Source organism: Papio anubis, chromosome 5 (assembly GCF_008728515.1).
Source record: "Papio anubis isolate 15944 chromosome 5, Panubis1.0, whole genome shotgun sequence".
NCBI classification, from domain to species: Eukaryota; Metazoa; Chordata; class Mammalia; order Primates; family Cercopithecidae; genus Papio; species Papio anubis.
Genome location: NC_044980.1, coordinates 165,942,978 through 165,964,017, shown reverse-complemented (window position 1 = coordinate 165,964,017; position 21,040 = coordinate 165,942,978). Strand labels below are relative to the sequence as shown.

The following is a 21,040-nucleotide window of genomic DNA, read 5'->3' as shown; positions in this document are numbered from 1 at the left end:
TGGGTTAGATTCTAAAATCTTCGAAGTGAAAATCTTCTGTGGTCAAAATTAATCTTAAAACATCTGTCAAATATTCATTAAGATATAATGTCCATGAGATATTCTATCAGCCCTGTATAGTAATTCTTATACCTACCAGAATTTGAGAAGAACCAAGTTATACCAAAGAAAGGAATAAACAGAGAGGCTATGTGACGATGTCTCATATTCAAACCACTCATCTTTAACGTAATCATCAATCAATGGTGGGCCTGTGTAAGAAAGGGTTGGGAACGGATGGAGACCTCTATAGTGACTCCCATTTGCTGAAGGAGTTTATTTCATTTTTTGTTTTAATATTTTACCTCTATACTCTTAACCCTCAGTGTAGCAGAAAAACGTCATCATCATCTTTTACCATCAGGGTCCAATGAATTCTTTCTATTTTTATGAATAAATCTACAGAAGTAAGACTAAAAGGATCATTTTTTAAAAGTTTATTAGAGACATCAGTAATAGCAAATTTTCACAGCATATTTTCCTGGTTTTGAATGCAGATAGGCCCAAAATGAGCAATGTCCTCTGAATGCAACTAACTGCTCACCAGCTGTCACGCATAAACCTGGGACAGAGCCATCTCATAAACACCAAGTCCAGATTTCAAGGAAATCTCTAATAAGTTCTAGCTCAGCATTACTTCTGGTTCTTCTTCTTGCGACATAAAACTTATTACCTTTGAAACCTTTGATAGTTCATAATTTTGTTCAGGAGAAGATGGTCTTCTTTGCTCTGTAATTGAAAAGCATTTTTATTTTTAAATTTATAAACACCAATTAGAATGTTTAGTCCAGTGATCTTTTTTCTTTCCTTTCCATACCACCTATTTGTTTTCAATCATCTTTGTACTCACCTTTAATCTGACTTCATCATTTGTCCCCTTCACACTGTATCAAGTAAATTTCAATAAGCAAACATAAAAAGTAAAAAAATAATTGGCCCCCATTCTTTCAGGAAAACAGGATGCTCCAAGTTTTTGCTGCAAAATATAGTGTGATGAAATCATTCCTGGTGAATGACTAACAGGATAAGAATATCATATTTTTTGTTATCCTTAGAAATATATTGTTTACTCATGAATCTTTAAATCTGAGGAAATTAATCTAGGTTATTATCATGTAGGACTCACAGTCTGGGACTTTGCTTATACAGTTCAGTCCGTTTCGCCATTATTGAGTCTTCCACAGTGCTGTCTCTTTGCATTCATCTTCTGATTTGACTAATAATTGTACAACATTTCCCTCTGTCATTTTTCTTCTCTTTATAGTTTGTGCAGAAAAATGAAAAATACAGCGTATTTACAACTATATTTAATGAAAGCAAGAAGAAAAAGTCTACAAAGATGGTGTCCTCCATCTTCTTTTATACTTTCTCAAGAAATGATGTAATACTTTGGGCAATGTGATCAGAAACCTGAAGGATGATACAATAGAGATAATTTGTTTCATTCTTGCACCATCCTTCTAGGTGATTCCATCATTCTCCCATTTTCTTATTAGTGTTTTTCTTTTTTATACCATAATTAGCAATAATTGATGAGTAATGACAAAATAATTTCTAGGGTGATACAATGGGGGATGTTTAAAGCTATAAGAAAATTAAGATCACTGAGATCCTATGATACATCATAAATTTATAAATTATTTTAACGGTCATATGGTAACTTCAAGACAGAATGAGTTTTATTCTGTTTTTGTTAAAAACTAGATGTTATCTTTCATTTGCAGAAGACTTCTGAAAACAAACAAAAGTCATGAAACACCAATCCTTACAAATTGTTAGAACTTCTCAGGAAAAAAAAAAAAAACACCTTCTAAATCTAAAATTGGGTTCAATGGACCCTGATAACATACTGAAAGTTAAATCACATTAATAGATTTGGTCGTTTCCTGAAGCTTTCAAAATCTGGCTCCCTAGAAAACTGCCCCACAAAAAGATTCTTCCTTCAGCCACTTGAAATCCAACCACTCCCCAACCAAAGTTAAAACCCACCCAAGGAGAGCTCTATCATACTATTCCAGCACCACAATGCCTGCCTCTCAGCCCAACCAGCACTCTCCATGGAAGTCAGGCAGCCCCTTGCCTGGGATATGTTCTCCTGGAGTTTGTCTCAAGATACAAGGAAGCAAAAATTAAGACCCATGTGAAACAGAGAGGCCTTCTGGGGTACCATTCAGGCTTCAGAGAAAGGCATTAACAAAACTCAGACTACAGTCAGATGTCCAGTGTTTACTACTTTATGTTCCTTCCAGTAAATGGGTTTATTGTGAGGGATACAGTGTTCCTACTCTCTTGGGTTTTTGTTTAATTTTTTTTTATCTTTTGTATTTCCAGTCAATCCATGAATGGTTTGACTATTGATCTGTGACACAGAAGAAATGCCCAGTTCACAAAAGTATTGTGTTCCAACACTTCAAAAGTTGGTTGTCTTGGGAACTCAGAATATATTTTCTTCCAAGAAACAATATTATACATGATAGGTTTACAGGCCAGCACCACAAAATCCTTCTTAACTCATTGTGTTGTTGGGCACTGCACTTTTATGGTATAAATTAGTAGAATATAATTTGGTTGTAGTATTAAGAATAAACAAACCCAAATATTGAAGATATAATCTCATTTATCCTGAATTATATTTAATGAAATAACCAGTTTTAATTAAAAAAAGATAAGAGCAAAGATAGAGGCTTTTTTATTGAACAGGGTCTTGCTCTGTCACCCAGGCTGAAGTACAGTGGTGCAATCATAGCTCACTGCAGCCTCAACCTCCTGGGCTCAAGCCATTCTCCCAGAGCCTCAGTCTCCCGAGCAGCTGGGATTACAAGCACATACCACATCCGGCTAATGTTTATATTTTCTGTAGAGACGGGGTCTCGCCATGTTGCCCAGGTTGGTCTCAAACTCCTGGGCTCAAGCGATCTACCCACCTCAGCCTCCCAAAGTGCTGGGAGATGCAGGGTTTTTAGGGAAAGACCTCTGCTTGCAAGATAATTTGGGAGGCCTAATAGCAGCAGTTTGTTATTTTTTTCTGTCCGGTTTCACCTTGATACCTTTTTTCATTTTCCTTCATACAGGTATGATGCACAGGAGCCAGGATTAGGGTCAATTTGAGGCTCACAAAGGAAAACAGCAAAGGACAGGGGAGCAAGAGGGAAAATAAGTTTGAAAGAGATCTCTTTGATGGGGGGATTAAGACATGTTGTTGCGAGGAGATTGGCTAAATCTGCATTAATTGATTTGCTAAGAAAAGGAAAGGAAACTAGGGAGAAGGCTGGAGACCAATTATTAGAGCCACAGGCCTTCCAGGCAGGCAAGGGTCATGACTGTATAGTCAGACAGTTCCCTCTCTGACCATAAGGTGGTGCCATCAGCCCAGACAGTCGGCCCCAAGGGGGCGGGGCGTGCAGTGGGCGGAGTTCCCCACGTGTAAGCCATGTTCTCCACTCAGGTTCCGGAACTCAGAGAGCCTGGACCAGGCAGCACGCGTCAACTTGCACATCACTGACTCAGCACCCACGAACTGTGCCCATACGCTAAAGCCCCTTCAGCTCACACTCGAGCAAGAACACGTCTGTCTTGCTCAGCATCGAGACGCACTTGAAGATTCCAACTAATTCCTTCCCACTCCTCTCCTCTTTCTCCACAATGGTAGCTCTGGGCCCCTGAGCATTTCCTAATTCCTAAAGAGAACCTAGTCTAAAGTGCCCTACAGTCTCATCCTTAAATACTGTCAGATCTTCCGTGAGGAGCGCAGATTTGTCACAAGGGGCCCAGCCTTGACAACATGCCCTGGCCAACTTCCCCAGTTTGATGTCCCACTTTCACACCTAACTGGGCAACCCCTGTTCCTGATACAAATCCCACCGGATCCCCTCCATGCATTTACCCCTGCTGGTCCTCCCACCTCCCATGCCCACTCTTTTCCTTGCCTCTACTTGTCACTATCCTCTCCCATCCTTCATAGTCTAACCCAAATACCCCCTCCCCCAAAACCTGCCACTCAGTGTTGACCACATGTAACTAGCAAAGTGGATTTAGACAGGAAAATGTGGGCTCCAGGCGTCAACCACAGAAGGCCCTGGATGACACAAGGTAGGTCATGTCTGCCTCTTCATGGCTGTGTGTGCGTTAAATTGAGGAGGAGGGCCCATCCAGACAGGTGCTGCTGAACCTCAGGGCGGCAGCAGCTGGTCCATCCAAGAGACCTCCCAGGTCTCAGTTCCCATCTAGGGAGGGCCCTAGGTCTGGAGGGACACCAAAGGCATGAGTGTGGTGTGTGGTGCGGTGTCTGTTCTCCAGTCATGTTAGCTATATAATAGTAATAATGATTAGTATTATGGTCTCCTGCCCCATCGTCATCAGCCACAGTCTGCCAAACTTGGCCCCAGTTGTAGAGCTAAAGGAATCAGCCAGAGAGAGGGGGAATCAATCACAACAAAGTCACCTGTCTGAGCCCCTATCCCACTTCTACCCCTGCAGCCTAGACTGGCAGTCCCAGCAAACTGCCTAGTGATTCTGCAAGGGAATCACTCACAGATGGTGGGTCTGACTGAGATGGGCATTCTTATCTGGATGCTTTGGACTTGGCTAAGTGGCCCAGAGATAAACCCTTAAGAACTAGTGCCTGTGCTTACAACACCTCCAATTCTAGCTACTATGTGTTCTTTTGGTTCCAAAGGGGCCGTTGGCTCAGGTGGAAACCAGGAATGTCCCTTGTAAGGCAGAAGCAAACAGCCTCAGGATGAACTTTGAAACTATGTAGGTCCTCTGAGGGCAGCCCCAGGCGCCCCATGGTAGCAAAAGGTAGCACCTAGCCAAAGGCTGGGCAAAGCAGAAGCGAGGACAACTCCATCTGCCTGGCCATCGCTCCAGGTATCCTGGGAGGCCTCTGCCCAGTACACTCAGTGACTACATCTGCCAAACGAGGGCTTGCTCCTGCCCCCTGGAGCTCTCTCCTATTTCTGCTTCTCAAAAAAACAAGTGACCAGATGACTTCTTAATGTCAATATTGCTCATGTTCTCACCTACAAAAGAGGCCACATAGAAAGAAAGTCTACCCAGCTATACCCATAAGCAGGAGTGGGACCAAATGGCCACTTGTTCTCAGGAAATTCAGAGCCTTAAAGAGTTAGTTAGGAGAGGCCAGAATGCCACTGTGTTGTTTGTTTGTTTGCTTTGTTTTTAAGGATCTACAGGAGGTGGTTTTCCATAAACTAATAAAGGAAGCTAAGGTAACTACGCAAACAAAAGCAGCGTGGGCAATGTGAACTGGCCGTTTTAATGTATTTGTACCCGCACGTCCTTGCACAAAAGATCCGAAGTTGGGGGAAGTAATTGCTATTAGAATTAGTGGGCATAGATGGTCAGTTTTTCCCCACCGCTGCAGGTTCGGACCTTCAAAGTGACCATCTACGGATGCTCCCTGGCGCTCCAGCCCAGGGTAAGCCCACTCTGAAGATGCCCTCCCCAACCCCTTCTCTCCTTCCTTCGGACTCAGGAGAGTTCGACACGCCGGACAGCTGCGGCCAGCAGTGGTCATCCTGGCACCCCGCCTCCGCCTTCCCCACGCCCGCGTGCAGCCGGGACACAGGAAAGGAAAGCTTTGAAAGTCAAGCGCCAGCCAAAAGATAACCTGCCAGCGCGTCTCCGCACCCCCTCCCCCAGCCGTGTCACATGGCGGCCCCAACCAGGCGGGCAGTGCGCCCCGCCGCGGAGACCCAGGGCCGCGTCGCCTGGGCAGTGGGTGATGAAACTTCCCAGGCGCATTACCGCAGAGGGCGCGGGCGGGGCGTGGGGTGGGGGTGGGGGATGGAGAGCTGGTACCCGGGCTCACCTGTTCTCCTGGAGGAGGGTGGGGACGAGGGGAGGGGCGAGTGCGCGCCAACGCCGGGTGCGTGCCCGGGGGCGCTCGGTCGCGGCGCTCTTGTCCCCGCCCTCCCTCAGCCCTGAGAGCCCCCCGAGCTGCGCCGTGGGGTGACGGGACGGAGAGCAGTTCCTGTCCCAGGCCCCGGCGCGGGGGAGACGTGAGCGTGCACACGTACACACATAGCAGGGGAAGAGGCGCTCCAAGCGGCGCCCAACTTTCTCCTTCCCTCCGCGGGCCGGGGGAGAAAGTAGCCGGGGCTATCCCCACCCAGCGGTTCTTGGGGAGGGGACCGAACAAGAAAAGGGAGGAGATGGAGATAATTTCCCCGGATTTAGCTTTTTTGTCTTTGTTTTTGTTCTCACCACTTCCATCGGATGACTGGAGAGTAAAAGGGAACCCAGAGCGGGGTGGCGAGCAGCGCTTTGAGAAAATGCAGGAGTGTGTTTGGAGACGCGTAAAGTTGTCTTTCAAGTTCTAGCCTCCGGGCACGCGATGCTCCGCGGCGGCTGACTCAGGGCTGCCTTGGGCCTCCCTGCCACCCTCCTGGAAATGATGCAAGTCCCAACTGTCACCTGGATCCCTGCAGCCCAGCCTGGAATGCGTCTGGATCAGGGGAAGGACAAGAAACGACACTCCAGGTGTTGCACGGCCCACCAAAGCGGGAAGATAGGGCAGTTGCTCAGACCAAATACTATATCTAGTACTTCTGCTCCTATCTTCAATCGTGGGGTTCTTTTTAATGCAAAGTGTCACAAGGCTAGGAATTCCCATGTGTGCTCAGTTGGCCCACAGCATCATTGTGCCCGGGAAACTGCTTCAGTTTATTAAGTCCTCTGGGCTGAGAATCTCACTGAATTCCAAAAGGCGGAAAGAGGAAACTTTCCCAACCCGATGCGGGTGTGACGTGAGCCAGGGGCCCGAGGGACTCTGTCCCAGAGCAGACCGTCCCCCTTTAACAGCAACTGGAGCTTGGATTCGCGTTTATATTCTACAGTCCTTTCGACCATTGCCCTGGAGCACCCGCACACACACACATCTCCGGCCGCGCTCACACACACTCATACACACGCACGCAAACGCGTGGCCGCCGCCAGGTCGGCAACTTTGTCCGGCGCTCCCAGCGGAGCTCGGCTTCCTCCTGTAGTAGTTGAGCGCAGGCCCCGCCTCCCGGCCGTGTTGTCAAAAGGGCCGGGGTCTCGGATTGGTCCAGCCGCCGGGACAACACCTGCTCGACTCCTTCATTCAAGTGACACCAGAGCTTCCAGGGATATTTGAGGCACCATCCCTGCCATTGCCAGGCACTCGCGGCGCTGCTAACGGCCTGGTCACATGCTCTCCGGAGAGCTACGGGAGGGCGCTGGGTAACCTCTATCCGAGCCGCGGCCGCGAGGAGGAGGGAAAAGGCGAGCAAAGAGGAAGAGTGGGAGGAGGAGGGGAAGCGGCGAAGGAGGAAGAGGAGGAGGAGGAGGAGGAGGGGAGCACAAAGGATTCAGGTCTCCTGGCGGGAGGTTAATACCAAGAACCATGTGTGCCGAACGGCTGGGCCACTTCATGACCCTGGCTTTGGTGTTGACCACCTTTGACCTGGCGCGGGGGACCGACGCCACCAACCCACCCGAGGGTCCCCAAGACAGGAGCTCCCAGCAGAAAGGCCGCCTGTCCCTGCAGAATACAGGTAAGTGCATGTGCCCCCGCAACCGGGAGCTACTGGGAGAGGACACCGTGCACCCACGCGGCGCGCCCCAGGCGTTTCACCGGGAGCCAGGCGCCCACCCACGGCCACGCAAACTCTTGGGATGGCACGGGACGTGCAAAGGGAAGCGCGAGGCAAGGCGAGGTCCGCGCCGGGCTCCGAGCGCCCGGAATCTGCACGTGCTAGCAAGGGTGATGAAATGGCTGGGGCAGGACTTGTTGCTGTCCTCCCCAGGGTCGAGGGGAAATGAGGCAGCGTCTGACGCTGGCAGCGCCAGCCCCCGCCCCCGAGTCCCGGGTCCGGTGCAAAGCGCGCTTCATCCCGGCCGGCACGCGGGAGGCACAGAGGGTCCCCGGAGCTGGGCTGCGCCCTGCATCCGGAGAACTTCTCTTCCCAGCCTGACGGCCTCAGTAAGAGTGCCGCGTCTTCCCCCTCCTCAAAAGATGCCGGACATCCTAGAACTTTGCCGGCGAGACAGATGGCACTGCGAACTTTCCCCCTGGGGGCACTGCTTTCGGAAGGGAGCGTGGGGGCGGCGCAAAGCGTACCTCCGCGGTGCTGCCGCCATCCCCAGCTCCTGGCCAGGTCAGCAAGCCAAGAAATGGTGACATGACCCGAACCGTGCGCCTCCTCTGCTCGACCGGCTCTTGGCTCACCAGCAAGCTACAAAGCAGAGCCAGGCGTGCAGGGCACGGGGCTGGCCCTTTTCCCAGCTCGGAAAGAGAAAGAAAATCTGCCTACAGCTCCTTCGCTCCACGACCCCTCCCCCGACTTTGGGGGGCCGTGTGAACGCGCTGCGTGCGTGCGCTCACCGCACGAGCAAGAATGCACGAGTGCCCATTAGGGACGCCCCAAGTGAGTGAATCGCGGCCCTGCGCGGTCCTGCCCCGGCGGCGCGTGGGGTCTTACGGAGCCTGTCACCTCCACATGCTGGGGCCGGCACCCCCACCACCCCGAGACCCTCGCCCACCCTCCCCCTGCTCTGGCGCTTCCTCTGAGAACTGAACGTGATTCTCGATGGTTGGGGACCCTCAACAATAAACGCCCCTCATTCTCTCGCTGGATTTAATCTGATGCGGATTATCTGCTCCGACCCCGCCCTTCTTCCAAAATATAGTTTTCTGATGTAATTTTGTGGTTGGTTTAAATCAGAGACTTGGGTAGTGGGAAGGGAGGGAAGAGGCTTTGCACGCTGCAGCCTGACAGTTAACTCCCTCCGTCTGCCCTTTCCGAGAGAGGAATGGGGGCCACATTCGGTGAAGAGCTGCAAGCTCCCTCCCGGGCGGAGGGAATTCTAGGGGATTGGGTGATATACCTCACCCCATCCCTAATTAAAAGGAGCCTGCAACCGCGGATAGTGGCCTTGCTGAAGGCTCGCCCCCATCTGACTCCACTCCTAAGCCTGCTGGCCAACCGCAGCTTCCCTAGCTGGTATTTTAATGCGAAGGGTTGGGAGGCACTGCCTTAATAGGAATTTTGTTTTGATTTTTAGGTGTTGAATCATAAAGCTGAATTGAAACTGCTTTTTAGATGCTGTCATTTGGGTGTCAGGAAGCAAATGGCTGTAAGTTAATAGCAGCAACTTCTACAGATCAAGTAGAGAAGGGGTACTTCATTGATGAAGTACAGTCTTCAACTCAAAATTTTATTTTTGTCTGTGGGTTGAAAAAGCTGAAATATATTTTGCTCTCAAACTAAGTATTGCCACAAATACTTTAATAAAATGGAAAGGATGAAAAGGAGGAATGCTCAGACCAGCCTTCTGGTTGTAATTTTTGTAATTTTTGGCTCTTTTCTACAAATATTTACAAATATATTTTTCATGAGTAGATTAAAGGAGGAAATTTTGTTTCCCAGGCTTTTTAGGTCCTGAAATAGTCATTACTAACTCTTTTTTCCTCCTTAAATTTTCCTTGAGTTGTTACTAACTTTTATTTCAAATGACCTCTCTGCATTGCCCAGCATGGGTTCGAGTTTTGTATATATTTGTATGTGATTTTCCTTTTAGCGGAGATCCAGCACTGTTTGGTCAACGCTGGCGATGTGGGGTGTGGCGTGTTTGAATGTTTCGAGAACAATTCTTGTGAGATTCGGGGCTTACATGGGATTTGCATGACTTTTCTGCACAACGCTGGAAAATTTGATGCCCAGGTAAAAATCCATCCAGAGCATGAAGAATGTTTGGGGTGAGCATACATGATTGAAATGTTCATTGGAAACCCTTGTTAACCAACTTCCTTTGCTGTTCCTTGTGGTGTGTTTTAGTGCTTGCAAGCGACAGTCTAGGTATAAAACATTATTCCAGTGTCTCCCCTCTGCACTCATAAGCTGTGTCTACACAGGCAGGGTGGACTGGAGACCGATGTCTTAATAAATAATAAATACCTTGTAAGGGGACATGCTGTGTCTGGCCACCCAGAACTCAGTCTCCAAAGCCCATTGCATGAGAGGTAGGGGCAAGAACCCCTAATTATACATTTCAGAAGCCATTTTCACCTGCTAGGGAAATGAGACACAAAGTGTGTAGAAATCCATCATGTGGTGTGTGTGCAGGCAACCCAAATAACTCAGGACCTCTGAAAGAGCAGATTTCTATTCCTCCTGAGTAGCAGATCCTTCTCTCCCAACCTGTCAGGTCAAAACCCTGATCGAGTCCTTCAATTCCACACTTTCCTTTTGCTCTATATAATAAATGTAGTCAGGGCCTGACCCACTTCGGTTATCCCAGGGTCCCAAGGGCAACGTGGAGTTGCTGCTCAGGGCAAGGCAGGAACACAACAAGCAACCTATGGCTCCAGTGCCAACAACGCAAATTCATTTTTAGATGGCATGTGGCTTCAGACTCACCTTCTTCGTGTTCTCCCTGGCCACTTATATGTCCTGTTGAAATGCCCTGTTACTATATCTCAGAAACCTCTCTCCTGGTTCATTGGAGAGCAATGCCAACATTTGGAGGTGGCCATCAGTTTAGGTGAGATTTATGGATGTCACCAGTCCCCATCCACTGACATACAGTAGTGAGCCTGACAAAGCAGTGCCTGGGAACAAGGAGGGGAGGTGATGACGGGGCAGGCAGCCTAAACTGCAGAGGATGTGCAGTGGCCAGAGGGGAAACTGAAACCAGGGAAGGAAAGAGGTAGAACTTTGAACTCCTTGAGGCTCCCTAATAAAGCATCACTCTGGATTAACGGGAATTAGGAAACGTAATAGGAAATCCGGAGGAAAGACGTGTATTTAAGGGCAATCCCACAGGATGTCAGGGAAGAATACCAAGAACAGATTGCCACAGCCCTCGCATAAATTCATCTTCCTCTTTTTTTCTCAACCAACAGGAATATGTTCTCAAGTTAGAGGCATCCCTTTCAAGTCGATGCTCAGCACATAACTGCTTAATAAACGGGCACACCCTGCCCTCCATTCCGTTTGGCTCTGGCTGGAGAGTCAAAAGAGAGGGGGCCACGGGGAGGGTGCTCAGGCCACATGGTTTTTCAGAGATCAGATGCTATCTGTAGACATTTCTATGGCTGCTAAAGAGAGAACCAAAATAAATGTGCTGGCTGGCTTCCCACTTCCAACCTAAACCCATTTACTTTCTCAACTCAGTGACTTCCGGGTCTGTCTAAAAACAGAGGGGTGACCTCTCCGACGACAGCTCGTTTCTATAGTAATGTGGGGTGCGGGGATTCCTGGGTAGGCATCCCACAATGCCTCCGGGCTGCGGGAGGTTGATAAGGGAGCAGCACCGAGCTTGCCTCCACACCCCCAACAGCTGTCTCCTTTCTAGGATAAGCACAATCAAACGGGGTTGCCAGGAAAGAGAACTGCAGGCCAGATGTATGCCTGGCTGCCTTCGCCACTCCGAGGCAGGGAGTGTGGGGGAGGGGCCGCCAGTGCGGCAGTTCAGACTCCAGATGCTGCCAGGCAGGGTGCCAGGCCGGCCTTTTAGAGGCAATAATCCGAACAGTTTAAAGGAGTAGAGTCATTTTCAAAAAGGAAAAGAACGCTCTTCCTGGTAGGGTAGGAGGAGACAAGGGTATGGATTTGGGGCGTGGGAGGCACTGAGGCAGAAAGGGAGGCACAGTCAGCAGTCAATCTTGGTGTCGCCCCTGGAATCAAGAGAGAAAGGAAAAGTGTGAGATTTGGACATGCAGGCACCTTCCACCCAGGGGAAACTGCTTGTGAGAACCGTGAAGGATTTATGGATTTGTGTCCGGCCAAATTCCATTTGTGTTCCAGAAAAGTTGTCACCAGACAGCCAGCACTGGGCTACCTGAGAGACACATAGCCACGGAAGCCCCCGTTGGAGGGAAACTCACAGAGTAGCTGGGGAGGAAGGAGGAAGATGTGTTAGTCTACAGAATGAACATCCCTTGTTGCCAAGTGCTGGGGGTGTCATGTCACTCTGGACATGCCTCCTGATGTGGCATTGCCTGTCACCTGGGAGGACATCCGTCTCTGGCGGGCCCTTGGGGTTCTGATATCAGGAATATCCTGTGTAAGCCCAAGAAGGGCTGAAATGTCCAAGAGTGTAACGAGGTCTCCTGCTTTCTGCCCCTCTCTCCCTTCCCCGGCCTGTGTGTTCTCAGGGCAAGTCATTCATCAAAGACGCCTTGAAATGTAAGGCCCATGCTCTGCGGCACAGGTTCGGCTGCATAAGCCGGAAGTGCCCGGCCATCAGGGAAATGGTGTTCCAGTTGCAGCGGGAATGCTACCTCAAGCACGACCTGTGCGCGGCTGCCCAGGAGAACACGCGGGTGATAGTGGAGATGATCCATTTCAAGGACTTGCTGCTGCATGAGTGAGTACTGCCCCACAGAGGGCCTGGGGTGGAAGGGCCACACCAAGGACGGCAAGGTGTATGGGAGGAGAGCCGCGTTGCTTCTACAGGTTGAATGCCTGTCAAATGGAGGTTTCCATTTACTTCAGAAAGCTACCCTGACTCTCCTAAAAGGCCCCTTTCCTGCTGCTTTCAGGAAAAGAGAGAATTCCCTCATCAGTCTCAAAACCACAAGCAACAGAAATGGAAATCGTTTTACTAAGAATGAAATGTGTCAATTCAGAAATGCTCTTCATCTTCCCCTTAGCCAAGAACCCACTAGCTCTCAGAATATTCTGAGTAGCTGTAGAGGTGTCCTTACCAACAGCAGATTGCTAATAACATTGGTTGAATATTTACCAAGTGCCAGGCACTGGGCTAAGAGCTCCTTGTGAATTTTTCACTTGATCCTCACAACAGCCCTTGTCACCTCCATTTGACAGATGAGAAAACTGAGACTCACTAAGGCGAAGCTCACACAGCTAGTGACAGGCAAAGCCAGGCTTGGGACCTGGCTCCCGTCTGCTGAGCAGCCTGGCTCCAGAACCTATACTCTCAAATGCCGAAAACAGAGCTATAGATGCTTTTCCTGCCTCCCTAAGTTTCCTTTCCCTTAGAAGGTTGAGTTCACCTCCTCTAATACATTAGTACTCTCTCAGAAAAATGCAAAACAAATGCCAAAAACTTTAATCAGCTAAACACTTTTATGCCAAAACAAGGAAGTGTGAACTTACTTATTTCAATACTTGAAATTCAATGATAAAATCAGGATGCATCATTCCTTACAAAATATTTCCGCTATAGGATCCTAAATTTTGCAGCATGGTAAAGCACGTTGGTACACAATTGTTCCTAACATGAGGCAGGGCCAGGAGCCCCTAAAGATAATTTTTTTTTTAATATTGACAATGGCTCTTTCCTCAGAGACACAGAGCAGAAAGAAAGCCACTAGCCAAGCAGTTTCGTACAAGTCATTACCAGTTTGATGGCACTGTTGGTCTCTCCATGGTGACTCATTGAGCCAAATCAGTATAATTTTATGAACTCTTGATCCTCAGTTTGTGCCACAACCTTCTTCCAGTTATGTCCCTACCACACCAACACCACTCAGATGACAAGAGAACAACCACCACCTCCTGTCTCTTTCCACTTGGTTATAAGGTCATAGGCATCTTGCAACACCCTTGGTACAGTGTTAGAATCATACAATTCATGGCGAAACTCTGCAGGAAGCTCTTGCCAAAAGCAAAATAATATTGTATTTTCCTTGAATTAGGCTAATGCCTTACAAAATATTTTTTATCCTTCAAATATTTGTAAGGGAACAGTAGCAACCACAGCATCATCAACAGCAATGACAGCTGTCTTTTTTTTTTTTTTTTTTTTTAATGTGCTAGGCCCTTGGCCAGGGCCTTTACATGGGTTATCTCATTTATCTTCCCCAAAGATGCTACAAGATAGAAATTACTATGCCCGAGAGGAGGAAAGTGAAGCTAAGACATTAGAGAACTCGCACTGAGGTTTGATTCCTGCTTTTAAGCTTTGGAATTGCTGGTATACATGACTCTAGCCAGTCGTCAGGAATAGACTTCAAACTCGCTCCCAGCCTATAATCTCCCTGCTAGACCTGAAAGGTCTCACAGCTCCCCACATGTGGTGGGCTTCTTGTCCTTTTATCAAATATATCCCCATTACACAAGGAGAACACTCTAAAATTTCCTTCCTTCAGGTGCCTCTGGAAAAGACAAATGCCCCCATGGCTAGGAAATGCCATGAGCTGCACTCGCCTCCAGCCCTGTCCCCCATTAGAGAGAGTTTGCTGGCCTCAGGAATGAGTGGGTGATGGGGCCCATTCCTAGTTTATGAGGCTATAATGCACGCCTGGAGCACAGGAAGACTATCTTTCTTGGAGAAAAGTATTCTTTGGGAAAACTGAAGGTTGGAAGTCCCACCCCCTCCCCTTAATTAAGTAGAAGGTAAAGCCTTCTTCTAGTGTCTCCTTCTTGGGAATGTGGCCCTCGGGGCCATGGTCTCCTCACACCATTCAGAATGAGCCTATGACCCCCTACGCCAGCCTGCTCTGGAAATGCAGGCAGCCCATATAAGAAGCCTGGTCACATGCTGTTCCTCTTGCTTTCCCCTAAGTCATCTCTAGGCAGGGGTCTCCACTAACTCCAGCTTCCCAAAAGCCCCCATTACCTTTCCTTCTGAAGCCATGATGTGACAGTGCATCGACTTGTACTTCTAGCTGAACTGCCTGCTTTTTAGTTTTGTTTTTTTTTTCAAGCATCTTAACTGATTAAAGTATCTTATCAGTCCCCAAATATCAAGAAGGTCATTTCCGAATGTGTGGTATTGGTCAAAAAAATTAAAAAAGAGAACTGAATTTGCTTTTCACTTTAGAGATGAGGAAATCACAGTCACCCCAGAATCTGCACCACCCCATCCTTCAACCCAACCCCCATCCACACCAGAACACTCACCCCCAATTAATGCTGCTCTTTTTAAGCTGTTCGTCTCTGCTCCCCTCACCCCTTCCTGCCCGCCCCACTTTCTGCATAGCATCTGTCTCCCCCTAGCTGCAGCCGGCCTGGCTTGACCCCCACTCGCCGTGTTGCTGGGTGCTGGCAGGCTCCAGGCACATCCCCCTCCAAGTATTTTTTAAAATCCTTTAGCCTTGCTGACACCCAGTTGAACGAGCTGGACTTTGTCATTAGACACGGGCTGAGCTTGCAGCCTGAGAAGGCACCATGCCAGCTCGGAACACGGCTTAGATTAACTTGGTTCGGCACACACACCCCTCCCCGCAGTTCACAGCTTCCTCCTGGAGAGAAAGAGGGCCAAGGGCAGGGGAGAGCATGGGCTCGTCCAGCCTTCTCGGATCCAGATCCACCTTGGGCTTCTGGGGGCTCATCTGGCGGACAGAACGCCCTGGCAGAGAAGGTGAAAGAGAGACAGTCTGTATATCCCCAAGACAGCCCTCCCCTTAATCTGGGGCAAGAAGCTTGAAGACAGCATCCAGTTAGTATCTCAGAAAGACAGACACTCACCCCTGCAGTGTGCTCATCCAGCCCTGGTGCCGTGGCAGGCACAGTCAGGTGCTAAAATCCCGTTGCTGCTTTAGCAGACACACTCAGTGAACTTGAGCTCCGGAGGCAGCTTCTAGTTTTCAAAAAATAGAAGGAAACAAGCACTCGTGAAGCATTTCCCTCATATTGCCTCCTGCATGCCCACCTCAGGGCAGTCCAAGGAGACAGCGTTAGGTTGTCTTGCGTTGTCAGGGGCCGGCCTTAGAGGGTTTACAGCCCTTTGCCCAGCGACCATGCACAGACTTGCTGACTCCAAAGTCATCAAACTGGCCCTAAACAGCAGCTTGATCTCTATCAGCCAGAGCATTCCTCCTCTCTGCTCTGCTCTCAGCCAAGCCCTGGGCCCTGAAGCCCAGAAGCTTCCAAAAGCCACCTTCTCCCTGCTCTTCTCAGTTTTTACATCCATGAGATGAGGACAGTTCACTCAATTCCAGCTTGAGGACTAATTAATAAAAATGCAGTAAACTACTTCACGCATCTCAAAATACAGTCTGCTCTTTCCACATAGCAACAGCTGCCAGCTTGCAAAGAAAAGGCTCCATGGGCTGTAATGCAGCCTCGCTGGTGGCCCAGGCTTAGGGAGGACAAATCAGGTTGCTCCTTGTTATGAATGACCTCACATTCCAGGGTGACTTCCCTGCTCAGGGTGATGGCCCAGAGCTGCAGTGCTTACGGTCAGATAAATCAGAACGTTTGCCAGCGAGGACTGCCTAGGAATGCTGGTTAGCCATGTGAAACATTCTATACCCCCCTTGGGGGGGTTTAAAGGCCAGTGAGAGGTTAAAATAAAAGCTCAGTGAGTGACCCATGAGAGCCCATTGCTGGGGACACTCCTTATCAGATGGACTTGTAAATATAAAAAGCAGATGCTCCTGCCTTCTGCACACCTTGTCCACCCCCTGGAGTAAATTCTTCCAGCAGTTTTCCTAAAGAACAGCCCAAGGCAACCGGAATGGCCTGAGCAACTGGCTCCGCCCTCCAGAACTAGGCGAGTTCGTTGCACAGCGAGCTGTCTCTCAATCCAAACACAGGGTCCCCTGACCGCCAGCCTTCAACTCCAATCTAAGGAAGCCCAGACTGAAAGAATAAAGATGCGTAGATGGCCACAGCTACTCCCCAGCCTCTGCTACTGAGAGAGGGAGTCACTGCATGCACGGGCAATGACGTCCCAGGGAGGTGGTCTTCCTCCCTCCCACTTCAGCTCTTCCATACTCCTCCAGATGCAGAGGAAATGCATCCAATAATTTCCAAAAACACCCTTCTTCATCTTGAGCCTAAACCCGGGGCAAACACAAACATGGGGAAAATGGTTTCTTGGGAGCTTCTCACAGAGGGCACATGGCCCTAAACCTTCATGGTTTCCTCTTCCCTACCAAAAAGAATCTTCTGTTTGGGAGTCTATGTAAGGCCCTGCACCATTTGCCTAATTATGATTCCACTGGACCGCAGAGCCAACTCCACTCTAGCTGAAACTCACCTAGTTAATGTAGCCTAAAGGCACCCAGAGCTCTCCTGCCATCATTCCCGCAGCCACCCAGATTTCTCACCTTCCCCAGAGGGTCTTCCTTTTAGGGTCCTAAGCTCTCATCCTAAGAGCCATAAGCTCTTACCCTATGCACCTGTGAGCCTGGGACACAATGGCCACCCAATAAGTGTTGGTTGAGGCCAGTACTCCATAAACTATGAGAAAAGGCTTGAAGTCATTTGAGAGAGACCTTCCATCGAACCCAAGCCAAGCACCGGCCATGCCTCCTTCCCAGCATTGCCCCTACCCTCTGTGGTCCATTTGGGACTTGCTCCATTCCCAGCCCCTCTCTCTCTCTCTCTCTCTGCTTTCAATCTTTAGACCCTACGTGGACCTCGTGAACTTGCTGCTGACCTGTGGGGAGGAGGTGAAGGAGGCCATCACCCACAGCGTGCAGGTTCAGTGTGAGCAGAACTGGGGAAGCCTGTGCTCCATCTTGAGCTTCTGCACCTCAGCCATCCAGAGGCCTCCCACGGCGCCCCCTGAGCGCCAGCCCCAGGTGGACAGAGCCAAGCTCTCCAGGGCCCACCACGGGGAAGCAGGACATCACCTCCCAGAACCCAGCAGTAGGGAGACTGGCCGAGGTGCCAAGGGTGAGCGAGGTGGCAAGAGCCACCCAAACGCCCATGCCCGGGGCAGAGTCGGGGGCCTTGGGGCTCAGGGACCTTCCGGCAGCAGTGAGTGGGAGGATGAACAGTCTGAGTATTCCGATATCCGGAGGTGAAATGAAAGGCCAGGCCGCGAAATCTTTCCTCCAGGCCGTCCATTTTCTTATCTATGGACATTCCAAAACATTTACCATTAGAGAGGGGGGATGTCACACACAGGATTCTGTGGGGACTGTGGACTTCATCGAGGTGTGTGTTCGCGGAACGGACAGGTGAGATGGAGACCCCTGGGGCCGTGGGGTCTCGGGGGTGCCTGGTGAACTCTGCACTTACACGTACTCAAGGGAGCGCGCCCGCGTTATCCTTGTACCTTTGTCTTCTTTCCATCTGTGGAGCCAGTGGGTGTCGGCCGCTCTGTTGTGGGGGAGGTGAACCAGGGAGGGGCAGGGTAAGGCAGGGCCCCCGGAGCTGGGCCACACAGTGGGTGCTGGGCCCCGCCCCGAAGCTTCTGGTGCAGCAGCGTCTGGTGCTGTCTCCACGGAAGTCAGGGCGGCTGGATTCCAGGACAGGAGTGAATGTAAAAATAAATATCGCTTAGAATGCAGGAGAAGGGTGGAGAGGAGGCAGGGGCCGAGGGGGTGCTTGGTGCCAAACTGAAATTCAGTTTCTTGTGTGGGACCTTGAGGTTCAGAGCTCTTGGCAGGGGTGGGGGGAGGAGTCATTTCTATGTGTAATTTCTGAGCCATTGTTCTGTCTGGGCTGGGGGGGACACTGTCCAAGGGAGTGGCCCCTATAAGTTTATATTTTAACCACTGCTTCAAATCTCGATTTCACTTTTTTATTTATCCAGTTATATCTACATATCTGTCGTCTAAATAAATGGCTTTCAAACAAAGCAACTGGGTCATTAAAACCAGCTCAAAGGGGTTTAAAAAAAATTTAAAAAAAAAAAAAAAAAAAAAAAACAGCCCATCCTTTGAGGCTGATTTTGTTGTTGTTGTTGTTAGGTTCTATTGTAAAAGCTATCAAACAGCAACATAGCCATACATCTGACTGCCTGACACGCACTCCTGCCCACTTGGGGGAAACCTTCCACCCAGAGGAAAATGCACACATGGGGAGTCCATTTGACAAATTTCCCTTAGGGTTTTGTTATCTCACCTTGACCCTCAGCCAAGACTGGTAAAGCTGTGTCCTGGCGATTCCAGGAGGCCCAGCTGGAAACCTGGCTTCTCCATGTGAGAGGATGGGAAAGGAAAGAAGAGAATGAAGACTACTTAGTAATTCCCATCAGGAAATGCTGACCTTTTACATAAAATCGAGGAGACTGCTGAAAATCTCTAAGGAACAGGATTTTCCAGATCCTAATGGGAAATTTAGCAACAAGGAGAGGAGTCCAAGGGGACAAATAAAGGCAGAGAGAAGAGACAGAAATAAAATTACGAGGAAAGGAGAGTGAGGATTTTCATTTAAAGTCTCCGCAGTGGGTTTCTTGGGTTATTTAAAACATCACCTAAATAGGCCTTTTCTTCCTAATAGGCCATCAAATTAAAGCCTATCCTTTCTCAAGCAGGAGCTGGTATTGTAGGGAGTGGCCTGGCATTCTGGGCTGGGCTCCTCTGGAGCAGGGGTCGGCAAACATTGTCTGCAAAGGGCCAGCTAGTGAATCCAGTACTTTCAGTTTGGTGAGCCATGAGGTCTCTGTCGAAACTACTCCACTCTGCCGTCCTAGCACAAAAGCAGCCACAGACAACACACAAACCAGAGGGCTTGGCTCCTTTCCAGGAAGATTTATTTAACGGGCCCCCAGCTGAATTTCACTCACAGGACACAGTTTACTGATCTCTGTTCTAGTGAGTGGGCCAAAAAGCATATGCATCCTTATCTGTCAACTCATCAGCTCTTCCTCAAGGCAACCTGAAGCCAGACACCAAGAAACTAAGTGTATCTGCTCTAAAATGACTTGTTCCTGGAGAATGCCTTCAACCAAAACACAGCTAGTATTTCTATGACCCAAATCCAATCCCAGTCTTTCATGATCCATGCCGGGGTGGGGGAGAATCATTGGTTGGGGGAGGGGAGGAAACCCCACCTCCAACCCCCGCCACCGGTTCCCCCAGCACCCAGCAAGATCTGGGCCTGCAGAGAACAGAAGAGCTGGTGCACTTAATCCAGCTCTGCCCTTGGGGGGAGGAGGACCTGTGTGCAGGCTCTGCCATGGGAACGCGTGTAAACCGTGGCCGTCTCCTGCAGTGAGCCACCGCGGCAGGCACGTTGACTGTTTTACTGACATCACTCAAAAGCCAAAGCAATAACATTCTCCCGCCTTGCTGAGTCAGCTGTTCATTTGTCTGCCAGCTCCTGGACTGGATGTGTGAAAGGCATCACTTTTCCATTTTCCTCCGTGTAAATGTTTTATGTGTTCGCCTACTGATGTCCCATTTGTTGCTTCTATTGTAAATATTTGTCATTTGTATTTATTATCTCTGTGTTTTCCCCCAAGGCATAAGATTGCTCACTATGTTCATTTGAACCCATTGACTGATCTCTGTTGTATATTTTTCACGCCACTGGTTTGTCTTCTTCTCAGAAGTCAGGTAGATGGCATTTCAATCCTGTCCCTCATGTTATTGGAAGCATACAATAGTATTTATTGCTCAGGGTCTTCTGCTCAAAACCGAGGAAGGTCCAAATGTCTGTAAGCATTGATTGAGACATTTGCACAGTCTAAAATGTAAGCAAAGTAGTCATTAAAAATACACCCACTCCTTGGGCTTTATACTGCATACAAATTTACTCATGAGCCTTCCTTTGAGGAAGGATGTGGATCTCCAAATAAAGATTTAGTGTTTATTTTGAGCTCTGCATCTTAACAAGATGATCTGAACACCTCTCCTTTGTATCAATAAATAGCCCTGTTATTCTGAAATGAGAGGACCAAGTATAGTAAAATGCTGACATCTAAAACTAAATAAATAGAAAACACCAGGCCAGAACTATAGTCAGACACACACACAAAGGGAGAAATTTAAACTTGAACCAAGTAAAAGGCTTCACGGAAATAGCATGGAAAAACAATGCTTCCAGTGGCCACTTCCTAAGGAGGAACAACCCCGTCTGATCTCAGAATTGGCACCACGTGAGCTTGCTAAGTCATAATATCTGTTTCTGTTACGGATTTAGGCAACAGGACCTGTACATTGTCACATTGCATTATTTTTCTTCAAGCATTAATAAAAGTTTTAAATAAATGGCTTCCACGTGAGTAGCGTCATTGTCTGAGAGGGTCATTGATGTCCAACGCTCAGGGGCACAGCTTTGAACAAGTGGACTTGTATGTCAAGAGAATTCTATGCTTCTGCGGATGTTCAGCCTACAGGGAGAGAAGTCAGATGAAGAGGTCCACC

General features: G+C 48.9%; 1 protein-coding gene across 1 annotated transcript; it reads left to right on the top strand.

Moving 5' to 3' along the window:
* Positions 1–6,047: 6,047 nt before the first annotated feature.
* Positions 6,048–20,888, top strand: STC2 (stanniocalcin 2). The gene is made up of 4 exons (XM_003900532.4): positions 6,048–7,577; positions 9,604–9,746; positions 12,182–12,393; positions 17,347–20,888. Exons 1-4 carry the CDS (start codon positions 7,427–7,429, stop codon positions 17,747–17,749), a joined length of 909 nt encoding a protein of 302 aa, XP_003900581.2. The 5' UTR covers positions 6,048–7,426; the 3' UTR covers positions 17,750–20,888.
* Positions 20,889–21,040: the final 152 nt, after the last annotated feature.